A 22,579-nucleotide genomic window follows, 5' to 3' on the forward strand; every position below is an offset into this window, starting at 1 on the left:
GATTAATAAAACTGAGTTTTAAAAATAAAAGATAAATAGAATAACATAGCTAGACTTGCAAGAGAAAAAAGGAATTAAATAGATCTAATTATAAATGAAAGTAGAGACATTACAGCTGATGCATTATAAATATAAAGGTCATAAGAGACTATTGTGAAGAATTATACAACAAAAATTTGTTCTTTCTGGTTTTCATCTTTCCTGTTTTTTTGCTTTCTCTGGTTTTCGGTATGAGATTTCATCTTCTCTCACCTGTTAGCATAGCATTTATATTGCTTTTTAAAAATGTTTTAATGGTTTTTCCTAGAATTCCCAATATAAATTTACAAGTTATTTAAGTTTACTTTCAAATAACATTATAACACTTCATTGATATTACAAGTACTTTATAAAAATATATTCCCAATTCCTCCCTCCCCTTTTATAAGACTGCTGTCATTTATTTCACTACCCATAAATTATAACCACTGAATACCTTAATGCCATGATTATTTTGAAGAATTAACCTATCATAACAATTAAAATAATAAAAATAAAAGAACATAGTCTACCAACATTTATATTCACCTCTAGTGTTCTTTGTTTTATATGGATCTATTAATGCATCTAATAAATCATATCATTTTTTCTGAAGAAATTCTTTACACATTTCTTACAAAGCAGGTTTACTGGTGACAATTCCATTATATTTTGTTTAAGAATATTTCTCCTTCACTTTTGAAAGATACTTTCATTGTTTATACCATTCAAGGTTCACTTTTTTCCAATCCTTCACATATTTCACTCCATTCTTTTCTTGCTTGCACGGTTATAAGTAAAGTTTTATTTCCTCTGGCTTTTATTCAAGATTGTTTTTGATTCTGCAGGTTGAATGTGATATGCCTACATGTAGATTTTTTTGTAATATTAATCAATTTTGGTATTCCTGAGCTTCCCAAATATATGGTTTGGTGTCTGTCTGTCATTAACTATGGAAAATTCTCAGCCATTATTACTTCACCTATTTCTTCAGTTCTTTTGTCTCCTTCTTCTCTTTCTGGCATTTCCGTTATAATTGTGTTACATCTTTGTAATTGCTTCATTGTTCTTGGATATTCCGTTTCTGTTTTTTTCATTCTTTTTTCTCTTTGCTTTTCAGTTTGAAAGTTTCCGCTGATGTGTCTTCAAGGTCGTTAATACTTTCTTCAGTTCAGTCCAGTTTACTGATGAATCAATGAAAGGAACTCTTCATGTTATTATACAGCCGTTTTGCCTTTCTAGAATTTACTTTTGATATTCTTCTTAGAGTTTCCATTTCTCTGCTTGCATTATCTAGATTTTCTTTCATGTCCACTTTTTCCATTAGAACCCATAGAATATTAATCATAGTTACTTTATGTTCCCAGTCTGATAATTCCAAAATCTCATTTCTTTTAGAGCCAACAACAAATGTTATTAATTATCCTTAACCTGAGACTGTCTTTCATCTTCTTTCTTGAAGAATATTTCCACTGGATAATAAATTATGTGTTGAAAGTTCTTTTCTGTCAGGACTCTTAAGACATTGTTCTCCTATCTTTTGAACCTATGGCTTCTGATGAGAAATTCACAGTCATTGTCTCACTGCACCTATAATTATTATTTTAACATTCTCACTTGATAATGTCAATATCTGGATCCCCTGTGGGTCTGTCCTATAATCTGTTTTGTCTCATGATTTTGTGGCTGTCTGGTGTTTTTTTTTTTTTTTTTAGTATGAGACTGTTGTCTACAACACTTTACAGCTTTGTATGATATTATCTTTCTTTCAGAGTGTCAAGTCTTTCTGCTGCTACAGTGCTGGCTGACCAAATTAATCCAATTAGAGAAAAATTAACTCCTGGCTGGTTACAGTACTAGAGGGAGCCCCTCACTCCTAGATCTTAACCTTACAGAGGTATCAGTTAAGAACATGGTGGTTACCATGGTTCCTTCCCAACAGCACATTCTAAAATTGAACTCTTATCTATAGGGCATCACAAGACCAGTGAAAATTTTCTTTGCTTTTTATATTATTTTTACTTTATCTTAGCCTCTTAGCTTCACTGTTATGTAAATGTGCTGAGTGAAACCCTAAAGAGTGTTATCTTATTTGTTTCCATTTCTTCTTACTGATGTCGTGTCCCATTCCATGGCCTAATTTTTGTCTCTTTAGGCTCAAAGTTCTGTCAAAGAATTGTGCCAGATTTTGGCCATCTTACTATTAGGTTGGTGCAAAAGTAATTGTGGTTTTTAGCATTGTTGAACTTCGCCCTTTGATACTGGAATACATTCTTAACTAAATGTGGTTAAACATTATACATCATTCTAATGTGCATCTCTCATTTTACATCTTTTGCTAATGAATTACTACTTGCTATTTATTTTGGAAATGATGTTAGACAAAAAACAAATTTGAGAAATTTTCTTATTCGAGTTCGAATAAACTCGGGTCATAAAGCAGCAGAGACAACTCACAACATCAACAATGCATGTGACCGAGGAGCTGCTAGTGAACGTACAGTGCAGTGGTGGTAAAGGAAGTTTTGCAAACAAGGCAAGAGCCTTGAAGGTGAGGAGTGCAGTGGCCGGCCATCGGAAGTTAACAATGACCAACTGAGGGATCATAGAAGCTGATCCTCTTACAACTACATAAGAAGTTGCCTAAGAACTCAATGTCGACCAGTCTATGGTCGTTTGGCATTTGAAGCAAACTGGAAAGGTAGAAAAGCTCAATAAATGGGTGCTCACGAGCTGACAGCAAATCAAAAATATTGTCATTCTGAAGTGTCATCTTCTCTTATTTTATGCAACAACAAACCATTTCTCAATTGGATTTGATGTGTGATGAAAAGTGCATTTTATACGACAACCAGTGATGACCAGCTCAGTGGCTGGACCGAGATAAAGCTCCAAAACACTTCCCAAAGCCAAACTTGCACCAAAAAAAGATCATGGTCACTGTCTGGTAATCTGCTGCTGGTCTGATCTCCTACAGCTTTCTGAATCCCAGTGAAACCATTATACTTGAGAAGTATGTTCAGCAAATCGATGAGATGCTCTGAAAACCGCAACACCTGCAGATGGCAGTGGTCAGCAAAAAGGACCCAATTCTTCTCCATGACAATGCCTGACAGTACTTTGAACCAATGCTTCAAACTTGAATGAATTGGGCTATGAAGTTTTGCCTCATCTGCCATATTCACCTGTCCTCTTGCCAACTGACTACCATTTCTTTAAGCATCTCAATAACTTTTTGCAGGGAAAATGCTTCCACAACTAGCAGGACTCAGGAAATGCTTTCCAAGAGTTTGTCAAGTCCCAGAGCATGGACTTTTATGTTACAGGGATAAACAGACTTATTCCTTGTTGGAAAAAATGTGTTGGCTAATGGTTCCTATTTTGATTAATAAAGACATACTTGAGTCTAGTTATAATGATTTGAAATTTAGGGTCCAAACCGCAATTGCTGTTGCACCAACCTAATAGATGCTTTTCACCCAGACCCTTTGCCAGAATTCCCCAGTTTCTTGCCAATGTCCAGAAATACTAAATGTACTCAGGGAAAACAGTAATTGCAGAAGGTTGCTTCTCCTTACAAGGTTTGCCTTTCCCCAGGATTTTGGTGCTTTAGCAGCTACTTGCCTAAGCAACTGTCTGATATCTTTAAACAAATCTTTTAAAACATTGTTTCAGCTTTTCCAGGTGTACTCAGTGGAAGCACTGGCCTGCCGTGTAGTTGAAGTAGAAGTCTAATTTTCTTTACTTATTTTATCTGCTTAGTTTTTCAGTTTCTAATTCCAGCTCTGTTTCTCTTCCTTAACATTGCTACTGCTAAGTCACGTCAGTCGTGTCCAACTCTGTGCGACCCCATAGATGGCAGCCCACCAGGCTCCTCTGTCCCTGGGATTCTCCAGGCAAGAACACTGGAGTGGGTTGCCATTTCCTTAACATTAGATAACATTAAAATAATCTGTGCCCAGTTCTTTGAATTTTTTCAGGTTTAACTAAAAGGAGACCTTACTCATGCATACTTTCAGATGCCTTCGGTTCCATTCTTTGACAAGAAGGCTGACATACCAATTCAGACAAAGGTAAGCCTGGCTTCATACAGTTAGTATGGTCTCCTATTTGCTACTCACTTTAATACAGATTTCTACTTCTAGGTTCTGATTCATTTCAATATCTTCTTTCTTTATATGAATGCATAAGCTGTTACACCACAAGCTATCCTTATGATATTTCTGCCCTAACAGTTAAAGGTGAAACTATGCTTTATGTTTCTTTTACATGTTCAGTAATGCCAAGAATGTTATGAACCTATTAGGGTGACTGGGTAAATAATTATTGACTAATAAATATGTGATTGGTTTGGATATGAAAGTACAAAATTATACTTACCCACCATAATCTTCAGTGATCCCAGCAAACGGTATTGGATCACAGTGTACAAAAACTACAAATGCAAGCAGTACAAGGGATACAGCAGATGTAACTATTACAAATCTCATAAGGCCTTTAGAAGATATGTGTAACTTGGAAATAATGATACCTCCCAGAATCTGGCCAAGTGCACCTCCTGGAAGTAAAACAAGTCCTAAAAGAAAGGAGGAAGAGAAAACACAGTTAAAAATAGTAGATGTATGGCAGACACCAACACAATATTGTAAAGCAATTATCCTCCAACAACAAAAAATAGTCAGCTAAAGACAGGACAGAAAATTCACACATTGATGCAATCTCCTCTGCTCTAAACATGCAGCAAACGTAAGTTTAACTAAGAAGCCAAGAGAAAATTTAAAGACACAATAAACAACAAACCTTAACCTTAGGAGAAATACAAATTTGTGCATGGGGCTGATACTACAGGCCTAAAGGACCTAGAATAAGAGGTTCCACAAAGTGTTTTACAGCAGTTATGAGCAATACAATAAAATCAATGCCAGAGAAACAACATTTGAAAGTCTGCAGCCAACTATGATAAATTTAAATAATTAAAGTGATATTAGTCCTGGGCATAAACATGTACTATAATTATGGAGAAATGTAAAAATAAAAAATATTAAATCATATAAAGTAATAAGGTAAGAAAACTTTGTAACATCAAGACTGAAATGAAAACTGTAAAAGCTGCCAGAGAGTCTGTTACTTGCCAAAGAATTATAATTATAGTTTATTTTTAAGAAAGATAAAATTAATAACCTAGACATACATACACACATGCATACATACACACAATCCTGAGCAGTGGAGTTAGTGAACTGCAAGTGAGCAGCTAAAATTTCCTAAACCAACTGATGGGGATAAAATGAATAAAACATGAATCCACTGAGAGAAGACAGAATAATGGGGGAAGAGGTAGGAAGCAAAAGAGAAGTGCAAAAAAATAAAATATACAATTAAAAAATGAAAAATTAAACATGTCAGAATTCACAATAACGATGTATGAATAAAACAACTATTAAAAAGACAGATGATGAAATTTGATATTTTTTAGAATGGAAAATTTGAAAATAAATAGTAAAAAAAAATGTACCATGAAATGTAGATCATGAACATGTTTATAACTAATGACATCACATTAAATAAATTATATAAATACTGCCTAGATTTCAAGGAAATTAAAAATCTATAAACAAAGTGTTTTAAATCAGCTGTCTCAGAGATGAAAATTTACTTTACAACACTGTTAAAGACATGTAAAATATTAATTGATTTGAACAGGAGTTATTAAAAAGAGAAATAAAAGCCTATGTCTACAAACAAAAAATCTCTGTTTTCAACAAAGCATGGCTTAAGTAAAAATATGCTGATGAGAATTTAAAATGCTTAGAACCAAACAATAATACAAATTACATCTAAATGTATGAGGTGCTATCAAATAAAATCTATAAGTAATGACATCTCCATCATAATTTGTTAGGAGAACTAAATGAGTTAATACTTAAGTGCTCAGGACAGAGTACAGTCATGCAGCAAACATTATATGAGTGTTTGTTTAAAGGTAGAATTTACAGACAAATGCATTTATTAGAAAAGCAAAAAGTACAAATAGTGTAGAGGCAATATTTATTAAGAAATGTGTGGGAACTTGAAGTGAATCAGAGAGTGAGCAATAAGGCTATAGGTAAAGAAGTCAAGAAGAAGTAAACCACATTGCAACTCATAATCTCTGAAATTAAGGGTAGGTATTAATATGACTGAAAGCAAGAGTGAGGTAGACTTAAAAAAATAAGAGGTTTGGATGGCAGTCTACATAAAATGCTTGATCCCCGATTCCTATCCCTAACCACAATGCCAGAGGACCCTAGGTTTCTTCATTTTGAACCCAACAACCATAGAGTTGAGAAAGCCAAGTACATCTGTGAGCATAAAACTGAAAACACAATTTAACTGAAAAAGTATTGGCTGCCAGGCTCATTGCCCTAGGCAATAAGAAAATACTGAACACTGAAAGTTCAACAGTTAAAAACTGGGTCCTTGAGGACTGCCCTAAAAAGAAACAAAATGGTTGAAAATTGAATTGCAAAGCACAGAACTTCCAAGCAACTTTTTATGCAAATATTATATTGATGTACAGAAAAACACACAAATTGAAATTGTACATTTGATGAATTTCCAAAGTGGACTTAACTCTGTAACCACACCCAGGTTAAAAAAAATTAATCAAACATTTACTAGAAGGCCAGAGGCTTTTTTGTGCACTTACAAGATTTTATAAAATATGAATTATAAAGTATGCATACATTATAGCTTCTTTTATTGGACATAATATTTGAAAAATCCACCCATGTTTTTGTATATAATAATAATAGTTCATGCCGTATCACTGCTGAATAGTATTCTAGTATGTGCATACAACACAACTTATTTACTCACTGTAATGTTAACAAATTGTGCTGCTACTTTAAAAAATTCATGTATATGTTCTTTTTGTAAACATTTGCATTTCTGTTGAATATATTCTTTTTTTATATATATGATATTATACATGTTTCAATGCCATTCTCCCAAATCATCCCACCCTCTCCCTCTCCCACAGAGTGTCTCTTTTGCTGTCTTGTATACAGGGTTATTGTTTCCATCTTTCTAAATTCCATATATATGTGTTAGTATACTGTAATGGCAGCCCACTCCAGTACTCTTGCCTGGAAAATCCCATGGATGGAGGAGCCTGACAGGCTGCAGTCCATGGGGTCTCTAAGAGTCGAACACGACTGAGTGACTTCACTTTCACTTTTCATTGGAGAAGGAAATGGCAACCCACTCCAGCATTCTTGCCTGGAGAATCCCAGGGACAGGGGAGCCTGGTGGGCTACCGTCTACAGGGTCGCACAGAGTCGGACACGACTGAAGTGACTTAGTAGTAGTAGTATACTGTGTTTTTTATGTAGTATGTTTTTTATGTAGCAGTATGTGGTGTTTTTCTTTCTGGCTTACTTCACTCTGTATAATAGGCTCCAGTTCCATTCACCTCATTAGAACTGATTCAAATGTATTCTTTTTAATGGCTGAGTAATACTCCATTGTGTATATGTACCACTGCTTTCTTATCCATTCATCTGCTGATGGACATCTAGGTTGCTTCCATGTCCTGGCTATTATAAACAGTGCTGCAATGAACAATGGGGTACACATGTCTCTTTAAATTCTGGTTTCCTCAGTGTGTATGCCCAGCAGTGGGATTGCTGGATCATAAGGCAGTTCTATTTCCAGTTTTTAAGGAATCTCCACACTGTTCTCCATAGTGGCTATACTAGTTTGCATTCCCACCAACAGTGTAAGAGGGTTCCCCTTTCTCCACACCCTCTCCAGCATTTATTGCTTGTAGACTTTTGGATCGCAGCCATTCTGACTGGCGTGAAATGGTACCTCATAGTGGTTTTGATTTACATTTCTCTGATAATGAGTGATTTTGAGCATCTTTTCATGTGTTTGTTAGCCATCTGTATGTCTTCTTTGGAGAAATGTCTGTTTAGTTCTTTGGCCCATTTTTTGATTGGGTCATTTATTTTTCTGTACTTGAGCTGTAGGAGTTGCTTGTATATTTTTGAGATTAGTTGTTTGTCAGTTGCTTCATTTGCTATTATTTTCTCCCATTCTGAAGGCTGTCTTTTCACCTTGCTTAGTTTCCTTTGATGTGCAGAAGCTTTTAAGTTTAATTAGGTCCTATTTGTTTATTTTTGCTTTTATTTCCAATATTCTGGGAGGTGGGTCATAGAGGATCCTGCTGTGATGTATGTCGAAGAGTGTTTTGCCTATGTTCTCCTCTAGGAGTTTTATAGTTTCTGGTCTTACATTTAGATCTTTAATCCATTTGAGTTTATTTTTGTGTATGGTGTTAGAAAGTGCTCTAGTTTCATTCTTTTATAAGTGGTTGACCAGTTTTCCCAGCACCACTTGTTAAAGAGATTGTTTTTAATCCATTCTATATTCTTGCCTCCTTTGTCAAAGATAAGATGTCCATAGGTGCATGGATTTATCTCTGGGCTTTCTATTTGTTCCATTGATCTATATTTCTGTCTTTGTGCCAGTATCATACTGTCTTGATGACTGTGGCTTTGTAGTAGAGCCTGAAGTCAGGCAGGTTAATTCCTCCAGTTCCATTCTTCTTTCTCAAGATTGCTTTGACTATTTGAGGGTTTTTTGTATTTCCATACAAATTGTGAAATTATTTGTTCTAGCTCTGTGAAGAATACCATTGGTAGCTTGATAGGGATTGCATTGAATCTATAAATTGCTTTGGGTAGTATACTCATTTTCACTATATTGATTCTTCCAATCCATGAACATGGTATATTTCTCCATCTATTAGTGCCCTCTTTGATTTCTTTCTGGCACCCCACTCCAGTACTCTTGCCTGGAAAATCCCATGGATGGAGGAGCCTGGAAGGCTGCAGTCCATGGGGTTGCTGAGGGTCGGACATGACTGAGTGACTTCACTTTCACTTTTCACTTTCATGCATTGGAGAAGGAAATGGCAACCCACTCCAATGTTCTTGCCTGAAGAATCCCAGGGATGGGGAAGCCTGGTGGGCTGCCGTCTATGGGGTCACACAGAGTCAGACACGACTGAAGTGACTTAGCAATAGCAATTGATTTCTTTCACCAGTGTTTTATAGTTTTCTATATATAGGTCTTTAGTTTCTTTAGGTAGATATATTCCTAAGTATTTGATTCTTTTTGTTGCAATGGTGAATGGAATTATTTCCTTAATTTCTCTTTCTATTTTCTCATTATTAGTGTATAGGAATGCAAGGGATTTCTGTGTTGATTTTATATCCTGCAACTTTACTATATTCATTGATTAGTTCTAGTAATTTTCTGGTGGAGTCTTTAGGGTTTTCTATGTAGAGGATCATGTCATCTGCAAACAGTGAGAGTTTTACTTCTTCTTTTCCAATTTGGATTCCTTTTATTTCTTTTTCTGCTCTGATTGCTATGGACAAAACTTCCAAAACTATGTTGAATAATAATGGTGAAAGTGGGCACCCTTGTCTTGTTCCTGACTTTAGGGGAAATGCTTTCAATTTTTCACCATTGAGAATAATATTTGCTGTGGGTTTGTCATATATAGCTTTTATTATGTTGAGGTATGTTCCTTCTATTCCTGCTTTCTGGAGAGTTTTTATGATAAATGGATGTTGAATTTTGTCAAAGGCTTTCTCTGCATCTATTGAGGTAATCATATGGCTTTTATTTTTCAATTTGTTAATGTGGTGTATTACATTGATTGATTTGCAGATATTGAAGAATCCTTGCACCTGTGGGATAAAGCCCACTTGGTCATGGTGTATGATCTTTTTAATGTGTTGTTGGATTCTGATTGCTAGAATTTTGTTAAGGATTTTTGCATCTATGTTCATCAGTGATATTGGCCTGTAGTTTTCTTTTTTTGTGGGATCTTTGTCAGGTTTTGGTATTAGGGTGATGGTGGCCTCATGGAAGTTTACCTGCCTCTGCAATTTTCTGGAAGACTTGGAGTAGGACAGGTGTTAGCTCTTCTCTAAATTTTTGGTAGAATTCAGCTGTGAAGCCATCTGGACCTGGGTTTTTGTTTGCTGGACGATTTCTGATTACAGTTTCAATTTCCATGCTTGTGATGGGTCTGTTAAGATTTTCTATTTCTTCCTGGTCCAGTTTTGGAAAGTTGTACTTTTCTAAGAATTTGTCCATTTCTTTCACGTTGTCCATTTTATTGGCATATAATCGCTGATAGTAGTCTCTTATGATCCTTTGTATTTCTGTGCCGTCTGTTGTGATCTCTCCATTTTCATTTCTAATTTTACTGATTTGATTTTTCTCCCTTTGTTTCTTGATGAGTCTGGCTAATGGTTTGTCAATTTTATTTATCCTTTCAAAGAACCAGCTTTTGCCTTGTTGATTTTTGCTATGGTCTCTTTTGTTTCTTTTGCATTTATTTCTGCCCTAATTTTTAAGATTTCCTTCCTTCTACTAACCCTGGGGTTCTTCATTTCTTCCTTTTCTAGTTGCTTTAGGTGTAGAGTTAGGTTATTTATTTGACTTTTTTCTTGTTTCTTGAGGTATGCCTGTATTGCTATGAACTTTCCCCTTAGGACTGTTTTTACAGTGTCCCACAGGTTTTGGGTTGTTGTGTTTTCATTTTCATTCGTTTCTATGCAAATTTTGATTTCTTTTTTTATTTCTTCTGTGATTTGTTGATTATTCAGCAGCATGTTGTTCAGCCTCCATATGCTGGAATTTTTAATAGTTTTTCTCCTGTAATTGAGATCTAATCTTACTGCATTGTGGTCAGAAAAGATGCTTGGGATGATTTTAATTTTTTTGAATTTACCAAGGCTAGATTTATGGCCCAGGATGTGATCTACCCTGTAGAAGGTTCCGTGTGTGCTTGAGAAAAAGGTGAAATTCATTGTTTTGGGATGAAATGTCCTATAGATATCAATTAGGTCTAACTGGTCTATTGTATCATTTAAAGTTTGTGTTTCCTTGTTAATTTTCTGTTTAGTTGATCTATCCATAGGTGTGAGTGGGGTTTTAAGTCTCCCACTACTATTGTGTTATTGTTAATTTCCCCTTTCATACTTGTTAGCATTTGTCTTACATATTGCTGTGCTCCTATGTTGGGTGCATATGTATTTATAATTGTTATATCTTCTTCTTGGATTGATCCTTTGATCATTATGTAGTGACCTTCTTTGTCTCTCTTCACAGCCTTTGTTTTAAAGTCTATTTTATCTGATATGAGTATTGCTACTCCTGCTTTCTTTTGGTCTCTATTTGCATGGAAAATCTTTTTCCAGCCCTTCACTTTCAGTCTGTATGTGTCCCCTCTTTTGAGGTGGGTCTTTTGCAGACAACATATATAGGGGTCTTATTTTTGTATCCATTCAGCCAGTCTTTGTCTTTTGGTTGGGGCACTCAACCCATTTACATTTAAGGTAATTATTGATAAGTATGATCCTGTTGCCATTTACTTTATTGTTTTGGGTTCGAGTTTATACACTGTTTTTGTGTCTCCTGTCTAGAGAAGATCCTTTAGCATTTGTTGGAGAGCTGGTTTGGTGGTGCTGAATTCTCTCAGCTTTTGCTTGTCTGTAAAGCGTTTGATTTCTCCTTCATATTTGAATGAGATCCTTGCTGGGTACAGTAATCTAGGCTGTAGGTTATTTTCCTTTATCACTTTAAGTATGTCTTGCCATTCCCTCCTGGCTTGAAGAGTTTCTATTGAAAGATCAGCTGTTATCCTCATGGGAATTCCCTTGTGTGGTATTTGTTGTTTTTCCCTTGCTGCTTTTAATATTTGTTCTTATCTTTGTTAATTTGAATATATTCTTAAGAAAGGAATTTGTGTATATAACTAGGAGTTGAATTCTTGGGTCAGAGGATATGTATCAGATCAGATTAGTTGCTCAGTCATGTCCGACTCTTTGCGACCCCATGAATTGCAGCACGCCAGGCCTCCCTGTCCATCACCAACTCCCGGAGTTCACTCAGACACACGTCCATCGAGTCAGTGATGCCATCAAGCCATCTCATCCTCTGTCGTCCCCTTCTCCTCCTGCCCCCAATCCCTCCCAGCATCAGAGTCTTTTCCACTGAGTCAACTCTTCGCGTGAGGTGGCCAAAGTGCTGGAGTTTCAGCTTTAGCATCATTCCTTCCAAAGAAATCCCAGGGCCGATCTTCAGCATGGACTGGTTGGATCTCCTTGCAGTCCAAGGGACTCTCAAGAGTCCTCTCCAACACCACAGAGGATATGTATAGGTTCAGATTTTTATGACACTGCCAAACAGATTTATAAAACGATAAACCAATTTACACTCTCACCAGGAGTTGATAAAATGGCAATTGCTCCACATTCATACCAACATATCTTTCCCTTACATTTCAGCAATTCTGGTGACTGGGTACTAGTTTTGCCTTGTGGTTTTAATATGTATTTCCCTGAAAAACCACTGAAGGTGAGTACATTTTCACATGAATATTGGCCAACTGGTATCATCTTTTATATAATGCCTGTTCAAATCTTTTGTCCATTTTTATTGGATTATCTACCTTTTTATTACTGTCAGATTTTTAAATATATTCTGGACCCAAATGCTTTGTAGAATATTTCTATTGAAAAGATTGTTTTATATGCATTTTCACTCTTCATGCTGACCTTTGATGAATGTAAGTTCTTAATTTTAATGTAATACCACATTTTTTCCTCCATATTTATGTAATTTGTGTCCTGTTTAATAAATCTTTATCTTCTCTAAGACACGAAGATATTTTCCTACATCTTTCTAAAAAGCTTTATTGTTTTACCATACACATTGAGACCTGAAATCTACCTAGAATTGGTATCTATGTATGTAGTTACATAGAGGTCAAGATTTGTCTTTATTTAAATGTACCGATTTAAACAATAAGTGTATTCAAATAATTTTAAATTTAAAAAATATTTAAATTTAAATTTTTGTATTTAAAAAATTACTACTTTATTTATTGGGCAACAATTCTCTACTACCCTCTGATGCTATATATCCTACAAGTAAATGCGGTGACTGCTTTTTGTCCTACATTTTCACAGATATTTCTATAGTATGCTGTAGTTTCAATTTCAAAGTGTAGAATTGGTAACTGTATTTTGCACACTGGTACTGCATACGCTTCTAAATTCTAAGAGTGACAGAGGAGCACATAAATTGCTGTCCTTTTCCTCATGTATGGTCCAACAGGAACAACCCAGGACCCCAGGAGGAGAAAGGAAAGTCCCAGCTTCCATTAGGGACTTAAATGAAGCAGTGTCTCATCAACAGACCTTATGTCCAGTGAAAAAAAGTTTCCAGGGGCTTGAGGTTTACAGTGGATTAACCACCAACTGAATTCCATTGTCCCTACAGCCTTGAATGGCCTGTACATGGTGATGTCACTAAATTTTGGGCACAGACTGATGGCACTGGATACATTGTCTTGGACACTGCCAGTCTTCTTTTGCGCCCCACTAGTACCCAAAGAAGACTAATTTTCATTTGTGCTAGAAGGCCACAAACATACATCTGCAGTACTCCCTCAGGAGTACCTAAATTCCTCTCCCATTTACTACAAGGGGCAGATTTATTTTGACTGCCACTACCTACGATGCCCAAAGCTTTCAATGATAGAAGATACTCAGTTGGTTGTAGGGTGAGAGGCCTGACTCAATGGCTCTGACTTTGGTGTTATTGTACCATCATCAGCAAGGAAGACTGATCAAGCCTAACAAAATCCAGAGACTGCTCATCAGGTTTTGGGGCACTCTGCAGACAGAATCACAGCGCTCTATCCCTCTGGAAGTTAAGGAAAAACTGTCTCCCTTTCCACTAACCAAAAGCCAGTCTAGCATTGGATTTTGGATTTTTGAGTATTGAACACAGTAGACAACTCACTTACGGTTTCTCTTTGGTCTATTATATTAGCTGACCCACAGACCTACACTGAATGCTAATCAGAAAGCTGTGGTATGCTCCATACTTTGAGGTGAAAGTGAAAAGTGAAAATGAAGTCATTCAGTCGTGTCCGACTCTTTGCAACCCCGTGGACTGTAGCCTACCAGGCTCCTCTGTCCATGGGATTCACCAGGCAAGAATACTGGAGTGGGTTGCCATTTCCTTCTCCAGGGGATCTTCCCAACCCAGGGATCAAACCCAGGTCTCCCGCATTGCAGGCAGACGCTTTAACCTCTGAGCCACCATACCACAAACCTAATAAACCGATTTCAGCTGCAAGGCTCTGTGACTGATGATTTTGTGTGCTGGAGCCTCTGGAAAAAGGGAGGAAACCGCCACTCAGAAGCATTATTGCTTGTATAAGAGTCACAGACTCCCTGAAACAGCTACATTTAAAAGCAACTCTTAGCTTTTTCTGGGGAAGAAAATGGGAACCCACTCTAGTATTCTGGCCTGGAGAATTCTGTGGGGAGAGGAACCTGGTGGGCTACAGTCTACGGGGTCACAGGGAGTTGAACACGACTGAGTGACGAACACTAACACTTAGCTTATTACTGGTCTCTTGGCATAATCAAAGTCCTGACTCACAGAAAACTTGATTTTGTGGACTGATATTCTCATTTGGAGATGAACCAAAACAGACTCACCACTAACCATTTGACAAGCCTTACTTGTCAACTGGAATTGGTGTGGTCCAGCCACGGAGGTGGTCATAAAAGAGCCACAAATGTTTAAAGAAACACCACCACTAGACCGCATAGCCCTCAGAATACTGTGGGAATTTCTTTCAAATGAAGTAACTTTCTTTACTCTGGGAAGATTTTCAGAGGGACTACTGATACACTATCTGTACACACCTTGAAGGCAGTTGTCTCTACTACTCGACAAGTAATCCGACTAGAAAAGGTGGTACAAAAAAACTTCTCCCTAATTTTCGTTGAAAAATCAATGACACCTCATCCCTGGAAAGCACTCTGGTCAGCCTCAGTCACTGAGCAGCATTGTTATGGATGAGTGAATTGCCCAAAACTTCATCCTCGCAGGCCCCGGTAGAATATATGCAATTACTAACCCGTTCTGTTATGCCTGAATGAATACCTCAGGCTAAGTGGAAAAGTCAATACAGAAACAAGCAGAAATTTATCTTACTGTCTAAGGTAGATCCTGAGGACCAAGAAATTTGGTCAGCTGGCTGCATCCGAACTTTGCTAGCATGATTGAGGCCAATACTGCAGGTGGCCTTATCCTGTTCTTTGGAGTCTTATTGATATTAGCTTTAATTAAGTACTGTATGAAAAAATACTGAATGATTAGTCCCTATCTGTTAATTATATTAATCATTGTCAAACAAAATGGTATACCCGTGGAAAAATCTGTCATATGGCCCCTGAAACTGTGTCGTGTTTGGCTTTTGGACTATGTGCAATTCAACAATGGTGTGCCCTTTACCACAAAATCTACTCCACAATGGGCTGAAAGTCAAAACTTTTGCACGTATTAACATTTGTTTTTATTTGGCTTACATGTTTTATGTTCCTTTTTTTTCCTTTCTTATTTTTTTAAATTGTTAATAACATATTTGAAGTTAATGTACTCTTTACTATTCTCTTACTGGTTACCTGCAAGTTACAGTGTGTATCCCTGATTTTTTACAACATAAAATAAATGATCACATTCACCATTTTCCCATTAATGCTAGAACCTTAAAACATTTAATTCCACTTGCACCCTCTTTTGGAGAACCAATTCTCAACATCTAATAAAACTGATGTACTTAATAGCAGCGTCTCTTTGATGTCTAAACTTAGATCAACTTTTACAGAGGTGCACAAGGAACATGTATACGAGTCTATTTGTTACTTCATTGTTTGGAAAAGTGAAATAGTTGGAGGCAACTTCATGTTGATGTATATGATACAGAAAAAGAAACAGCATTCATAAAATAGAATCCCATAGCAACCTTAAAATGCCTTAAATAGAGGTCAATATGAATCTGATGAACACAATTTCAGATAAAAGTAACAGAAGAGCACATACAAAATGATATATAGATTTTAGAAATAGACTGTATGTAGACAGGTACATAAGAGGTAACAATATATAAATGTGTGAGAAGGAAGAACTCCAATTTTAAAAGAGGTGTAAGTTACCTCTGCAGAGGGAGGAAAAGAAATGTGATAAAAGAGAAATGCAGAAGTCCTACAAATTTCTATATGTTAAAAACTAGTGATGCAATGATGGGAAAATGTTCATATTTTAAAAATTTGAACAAGCAGCATTCAGATATTTAAAATTTAAGCAAACACTACTGCTCCTTCTACTTCCCACTTAGTTGAAATTTTTCATAAATACATAAAAGAAAACTTTACATAAAAATTTCACAATGAGTACAATGAATGGAAATGTCTACCTGCAAGTGTAGTTGCCTCATTGGGTGATAATATAAACTGATTTTCTATATATATAGGCAAAAATTCAGATGCTCCAATCATAACTAAAGATTCTGAAGCTCTGGACAGAGATAGGTACACAAATATTGGATTCTTGATCAGAATCTGAAATAGAAATAAGTTACATATGAATTATTTTATTTTATTAGGTAAAGAAAAATAGATATACCCACCTGTATATTAGTGACTGATCCACAAAAAGTTTACCTTTTTCAATAACTGACAATACTATATGTATATAAAAATTGAAACAGAAACTTAAAATTCACCAATATACCATAAAAGGCATGTAGTGTTTGAACCATTTTTATTTGCTATTTGATCTCCATAGCACCTATAATTTTGATTTGTGACTCTGGCAGTGTGCTAGGACTGCTAGAACTAGAATATTAATTTTCAAACTGATTTCTATATTTCTTAGATATGTATATATCTTTGAGAATGTTCAATGATGTTTTATATTTGTATATTTTTAAATAAACTTAAATTGTCTTTTTCTATCCCTAAACACTATTTCTGAAATCTATCATTTTCTGCGTATTTGTCAAATTCATCTTCTGGGTTATATTTAACACATTACGTAGTGTAATACCACTCCCATAAGGTTAAATGCTTAAGTCGACTTGAGCTTCCTACTGGTGTGAACAAGGTGACATTAAACATCCCTGTGCAACCCTTAAAGAAATAGGACAGAGTGTCTTTGTAAATATATATACTAGACAGGGATTGCTAGGGCTCTGGGATTTGGTCTACCTCATGCCATTATTTCTCCAAATTTTTCTCCAAAATTATCAGTTTATACTCCCACCGTAATACAAGAGAATTCCATTTTCTTCACGTAGCGACTGGTACTTTTCTAAAATTCATCAAAGCAATATTTCTGATTTCATATTCCTTTCCAGAACTTCGCCATTCTCCAAGAAAGAGGGTTGAACTTCAAAAGGCCTGACTGACTGCCTCACAAAGCAAGTAATGCTGCACAACTTCTGAGGCTGGGTCAAATAATGACAGTATGACTTCTGCTGGGAACGAACTCTCTCAGGAGTCTGGCCGTGGAACGTGGTTACCGTGTTCTGAGAAAAACCAGGCCAGACGGGGAGGTCACGTGTGGGCATTCTGGCAAACAGCCAGAATCAAAAGCTAATATCTGGAACAAACCTTCAGATGACTTCATCACCCAGACTTACTTTACTACAATTGATCAAAACAGATGCTCTTTTATTTTAAGCCACTAAGTTTGGGAGTGGTTTGTCATGTAGCAACAGATAACTGGCATACCCCACATATTCACAAACACTTTAATATTAGTTGGCTTTCAAAATTTCACCATTCTGATGAATGCATATTATTACAGTGCTATTTTTTATAATTCTCTAACTTCAAATATAACTGAGCATTTCTTCATATAATTTCTTAGCTATTTAGTATTCACTTGGGAGTATGAACTGGCTGTTTATATGCTTCCTGAAATTCTGTAGATTTTCCAAGAACTCTCATTTATTCTAAATACTAATCTTGTGTTGGATTTAGTTATCTGTCACTAACCTTTTAACACTGTCTACAGCTTCCTTCATTGAACAGAAATCTTAATGTAATGTACTTAAGACATCTTAATTACATTAATGTCTTAATGCAATCTAATCCATAAATAAGCTCATATTTGACACTATTACAAATCTTGTCTATTATTTTCATATCCTTATATTGCAAGGTGTTTCTTTCGTTTTAAACCTTGACTTTGTCATTTTTTATAGTCACATTATACTAACCTAGAAATTATCTTTTTGCATAATATGAAGTAGACAGCCAACTTCACTTTACCACACAAAGAACCGAGTTAGTCATCATACCTACTGAACAATTATCTTCGGACTGCCTCCTCTATCATATGACAAGTTCTTATATACACTAATCTGTAGCTGGGTTTTCTGTTCCACTGGCTTGTTTGTTTGTACTGAGGAAATAATACCTTTTCTTTTTTAAACCACTATGGCTTTATATCAGGTCTTATTGTGTACTAGAATAAATATTCTTTGTTTCACTTATTCATGCCCTTGTGTGCCCAGTCACTCAGTGACTTCCCTGCCAGGCTCCTCTGTCCATGGAATTTCCAGGCAAGGATACTGGAGTGGGTTGCCACTTCCTTCTGCAGGGGATTTCCCCAACCCAGAGAAGAGCATGACCTTGCACACCAGAGTAACACCCACTTTTCCCCACAGCCAGTCCCTCCCATCAGAAGCTTGTACAAGCCTCTTACCCTCATCCATCAGAGGGCAGATAGAATCAAAACAACAATCACAGAAAACTAACCAAAATGATCACATAGATCACAGCTTTGTGTAACGTAATGAAACTACGAGCCATGTCCTATAGGGTCACCCAAGACGGATGGGTCATGGTAGAGAGTTATGACCAACTGTGGTCCACTGGAGAAAGAAATGGCAAACCATTTCAGCATTCTTGCCTTGAGAACCCCATGAACAGTATGAAAAGGCAAAAAGACATGATACTCCTGGAGAAGAGCAGAGAAATAGCTCCAGAAGGAATGAAGAGGCTGAGCCAAAGCAGAAACAATGCCCAGTTGTGGGTATGTCTGGTGATGAATGTGAAGTCTGATGCTGTAAAGAACAATACTACATAGGAACCTGTTAGATGCTTGAATCAAGGAAACTTGGAAGTGGTCAAACAGGAGATGGCAAGAGTGAACATTGACATTTTAGGAATCAGCAAACTAAAGTGGGTTGGAATGGGTGAATTTAATTCAGACGACCGTTATATCTACTACTGTGGGCAAGAATCCCTTACAAGAAATGGAGTAGCCGTCATAGTCAACAAAAGAGTCCAAAATGCAGTACTTGGGTGCAATCTCAAAAATGACAGAATGGTCTCAGTTCATTTCAAAGGCAAACTGTTCAATATCACAGTAATCCAAGTCTATGCCCCAACCACTCAATGGCACCCCACTCCAGTACTCTTGCCTGGAGATTCCCAGGGACGGCAGAGCCTGGTGGGCTGCCATCTATGGGGTCGCACAGAGTCAGACACGACTGAAGCAACTTAGCAGCAGCAGCAGCAGCAGCACGCCCCAACCACTAATGCCAAAGAGCTGAAACTCAATGGTTCTATGAAGATCTACAAGACCTCTAGAACTAACACCCAAAAAAGATGTCCTTTTCATCATAGGGGACTGGAATGCGAAAGTAGGAAATTAAGAGATACCTGGAGTAACAGGCAAGTTTGGCCCTGGGATACAAAATGAAACAGAGCAAGGCTAACAGTTTTGCCAAGAGAACACCCTGGCCATAGCAAACACCCTCTTCCAACAACACAACAGATGACTCAACACATGGACATCACCAGATGGTCAATAGTGAAATCAGATTGATTATATTCTTTGCAGCCAAAGATGAATATGCTCTATACAGACAGCAAAAGCAAGACTGGTAGCTGATTGTGGCTCAGATCATGAACTCCTTATTGCAAAATTCAGACTTAAATGGAAGTGAAGTGAGTGAAAGTCGCTCAGTCATACCCGACTCTTTGACCCCATGGACTATACAGTCCATGGAATTCTCCAGGACAGAATACTGGAGTGGGAAGCCTTTCCCTTCTCCAGGGGATCTGCCCAACCCAGGAATGGAACCCAGGTCTACTGCATTGCAGGCAGATTCTTTACCAACTGAGCTATGAAGAAAGTAGGGTAAACCACTAGGCTATTCAAATATGACCTAAATCAAATACCTTATGATTATACAGTGGAAGTGAGAAATAGATTCAAGGAATTAGATCTGATTGAATGCCTCTGTCTATGGACGGAGGTTTGTGACATTGTATAGGAGGCAATGATCAAAACCATCCCCAAGAAAAATAAATGCAAACAAGGCAAAATGGTTGTCTGAGGAGGCCTGACAAATAAATGAGAAAAGAAGAGAAGTAAAAGGCAAAGGAGAAAAGGGAAGATACATCCATCTGAATGCAGAATTCACAGAATAGCAAGGAGAGATAAGAAAGCCTGCCTCAGTGATCAGTGCAAAGAAATAGAGAAAAACAGTAGAATGGGAAAGACTAGAGATCCCTTCAAGAAAATTAGAGATACCAAGGGAACATTTCATGCAAATATGGGCTCAATAAAGGACAGAAATGGTATGGACCTAATAGAAGCAGAAGATATTCAGAAGAGATGGCAAGAATACACAGAAGAACTGTAGAAAAAATATCTTAATGACCCAGATAACCATTTTGTTGTGATCACTCACCTAGAGCCAGGCATCCTGTAGTGTGAAGTCAAGTGGGCCTTAGGAAGCATTACTATGAGCAAAGCTAGTGGAAATGATGGAATACCCATTGAGTTATTTCAAATCCTAAAAAATGATGCTGTGAAAGTGGTACACTCAATATGCCAGAAAATTTGGAAAACTCAGCTAAGGCCAAAAATTTGAAAAAGTCAGTTTTCATTCCAATCACCAAGAAGGGCAAGGCCAAAAAATGTTTAGACTACTGCACAATTGAACTCATTTCACATGCCAGTAAGGTAATGCTCAAACACTATTGAACTGAGGACATCCAGATGTACAAGCTAGGTTTAGAACAGGCAGAGGAACCAGAGATCAAATTGCCAACATACACTGGATCACAGAAAAAGCAAGAGAATTTCAGAAAAATATCTACTTCTGCTGTGTGGATCACAACAAACTGTGGAAAATTCTTTAAGAGATGGGAATAACAGACTACCTTACCTGCCTCTTGAAATATCTGTATGCCTGTCAAAAAGGAACAGTTAGAACTGGACATGGAACAACAAACTGGTTCAAAATTGGGAAAGGAGCACATCAATGCTGTATATTGTCACCCTGCTTATTTAACTTATATGCAAAATACATCCTGTGAAAAGCCAGGCTGGATGAAGTTCAAGCTGGAATCAAGATTGCTGGGGGAAATATCAATAACCTCAGATATGCAGATGACATCACCCTTATGGCTGGCTGAAAGCAAGGAGGAACAGCCTCTTGATGAAAGTGAAAGAGTCGAGAGTGGAAAAGCTGGCTTAAAACTCAATTCAGAAAACTAAGATCATGGCATCTGGTCCCATCTTTCATGGCAAATAGATGGTCAAACAATGGAAACAGTGACAGACTTTATTTTGGGGGGGCTCCAAGATCACTGCAGATGGTGACTGCAGACATGAATCTAAAAGATGCTTGCTCTTTGAAGGAAAAGCCATGACAAAACTAGACATCATATTAAAAAGCTGAGACATCACTTTGTCAACAAAGATTGGTATAGTCAAAGCTATGGTTTTTCCAGTAGTCACATATGGATATGAGAGTTGGACTTTAAAGAAGGTGAGAGCAGAAGAATTAATGCTTTCTAACTGTGGTGTTAGAGAAGACTCTTGAGAGTCCTTTGGACTGCAAGGAGATCAAGCCAGTGAGTCCTAAAGGAAATCAATCCTGAATATTCATTGGCAGGACTGATACTGAAGCTGAAGCTCCAATACTTTGGCCACCTGAGTTCACTGGGAAATACCCTAATGCTGGGAAAGACTGAGGACAGGAGGAGAATGGGGCGACAGAGGATGAGATGGTTGGATGGCATCATCGACTCAATGTACATAAGCTTGAGCAAACTCTGGGAGATAGTGAAGGACAGGGAAGCCTGGCATGTTGCAGTCCATGGGACTGCAAAGAGTCAACACAACTGAGTGACTGAACAAAAACAACAACAAATATTGTGTATCTTTCAACTTATCCTAGTCTCCTCTAATACCATTACATAGAGTTATAGATTTTTTCATGAAGTTCTTGAGCAGCTTTGTTAACATAGTTCCTGAATTGTTTATAGTTTTGTGATTACTTTTTACTTTGTTAATTTTAAAAGTACTATTTCATGAATAGTCTTGTTTATTTGAATATTTTATTTTGTTTTATTTTTTAATTTTATATTTCTCATGTTGCATATTCAGACACTGCTCAATTACTGGGTTACATCTCTTTTATAGGTCCTTCTAGTTCACAAATGTAATTTATTCATAATAATTATTGAGAATTGAACACTAAGAATAGTCCTTATTCTAATGAAAGTTAAAGCAATATTTCATGATTCTGGATGAAATGGAAGACTGTATTAGATATAACGAGCAGAACAAGAAGCAGAGAAATCTAGTTTTTGTCTGGGTC

The 22,579-nt window shown here is 36.8% G+C and overlaps 1 protein-coding gene across 1 annotated transcript in view; it reads right to left on the reverse strand.

Moving 5' to 3' along the window:
- The window catches only part of SLCO6A1 (solute carrier organic anion transporter family member 6A1), a 114,135-nt gene that overhangs the window by 44,672 nt on the left and 46,884 nt on the right, over positions 1-22,579 (reverse strand). Inside the window, exons 7-8 of the mRNA XM_086413282.1 lie at positions 16,364-16,508; positions 4,399-4,594 (exon numbers count right to left, since the gene is read on the reverse strand). Of these exons, the coding sequence (XP_086269408.1) occupies positions 4,399-4,594; positions 16,364-16,508 (341 nt within the window). The remainder of the gene's footprint in view (positions 1-4,398; positions 4,595-16,363; positions 16,509-22,579) is intronic.

This window comes from Bos grunniens, chromosome 7 (assembly GCF_055505025.1).
Source record: "Bos grunniens cultivar Pamir isolate PY7600 chromosome 7, Bosgru_T2T1.0, whole genome shotgun sequence".
Classification (NCBI taxonomy): domain Eukaryota; kingdom Metazoa; phylum Chordata; class Mammalia; order Artiodactyla; family Bovidae; genus Bos; species Bos grunniens.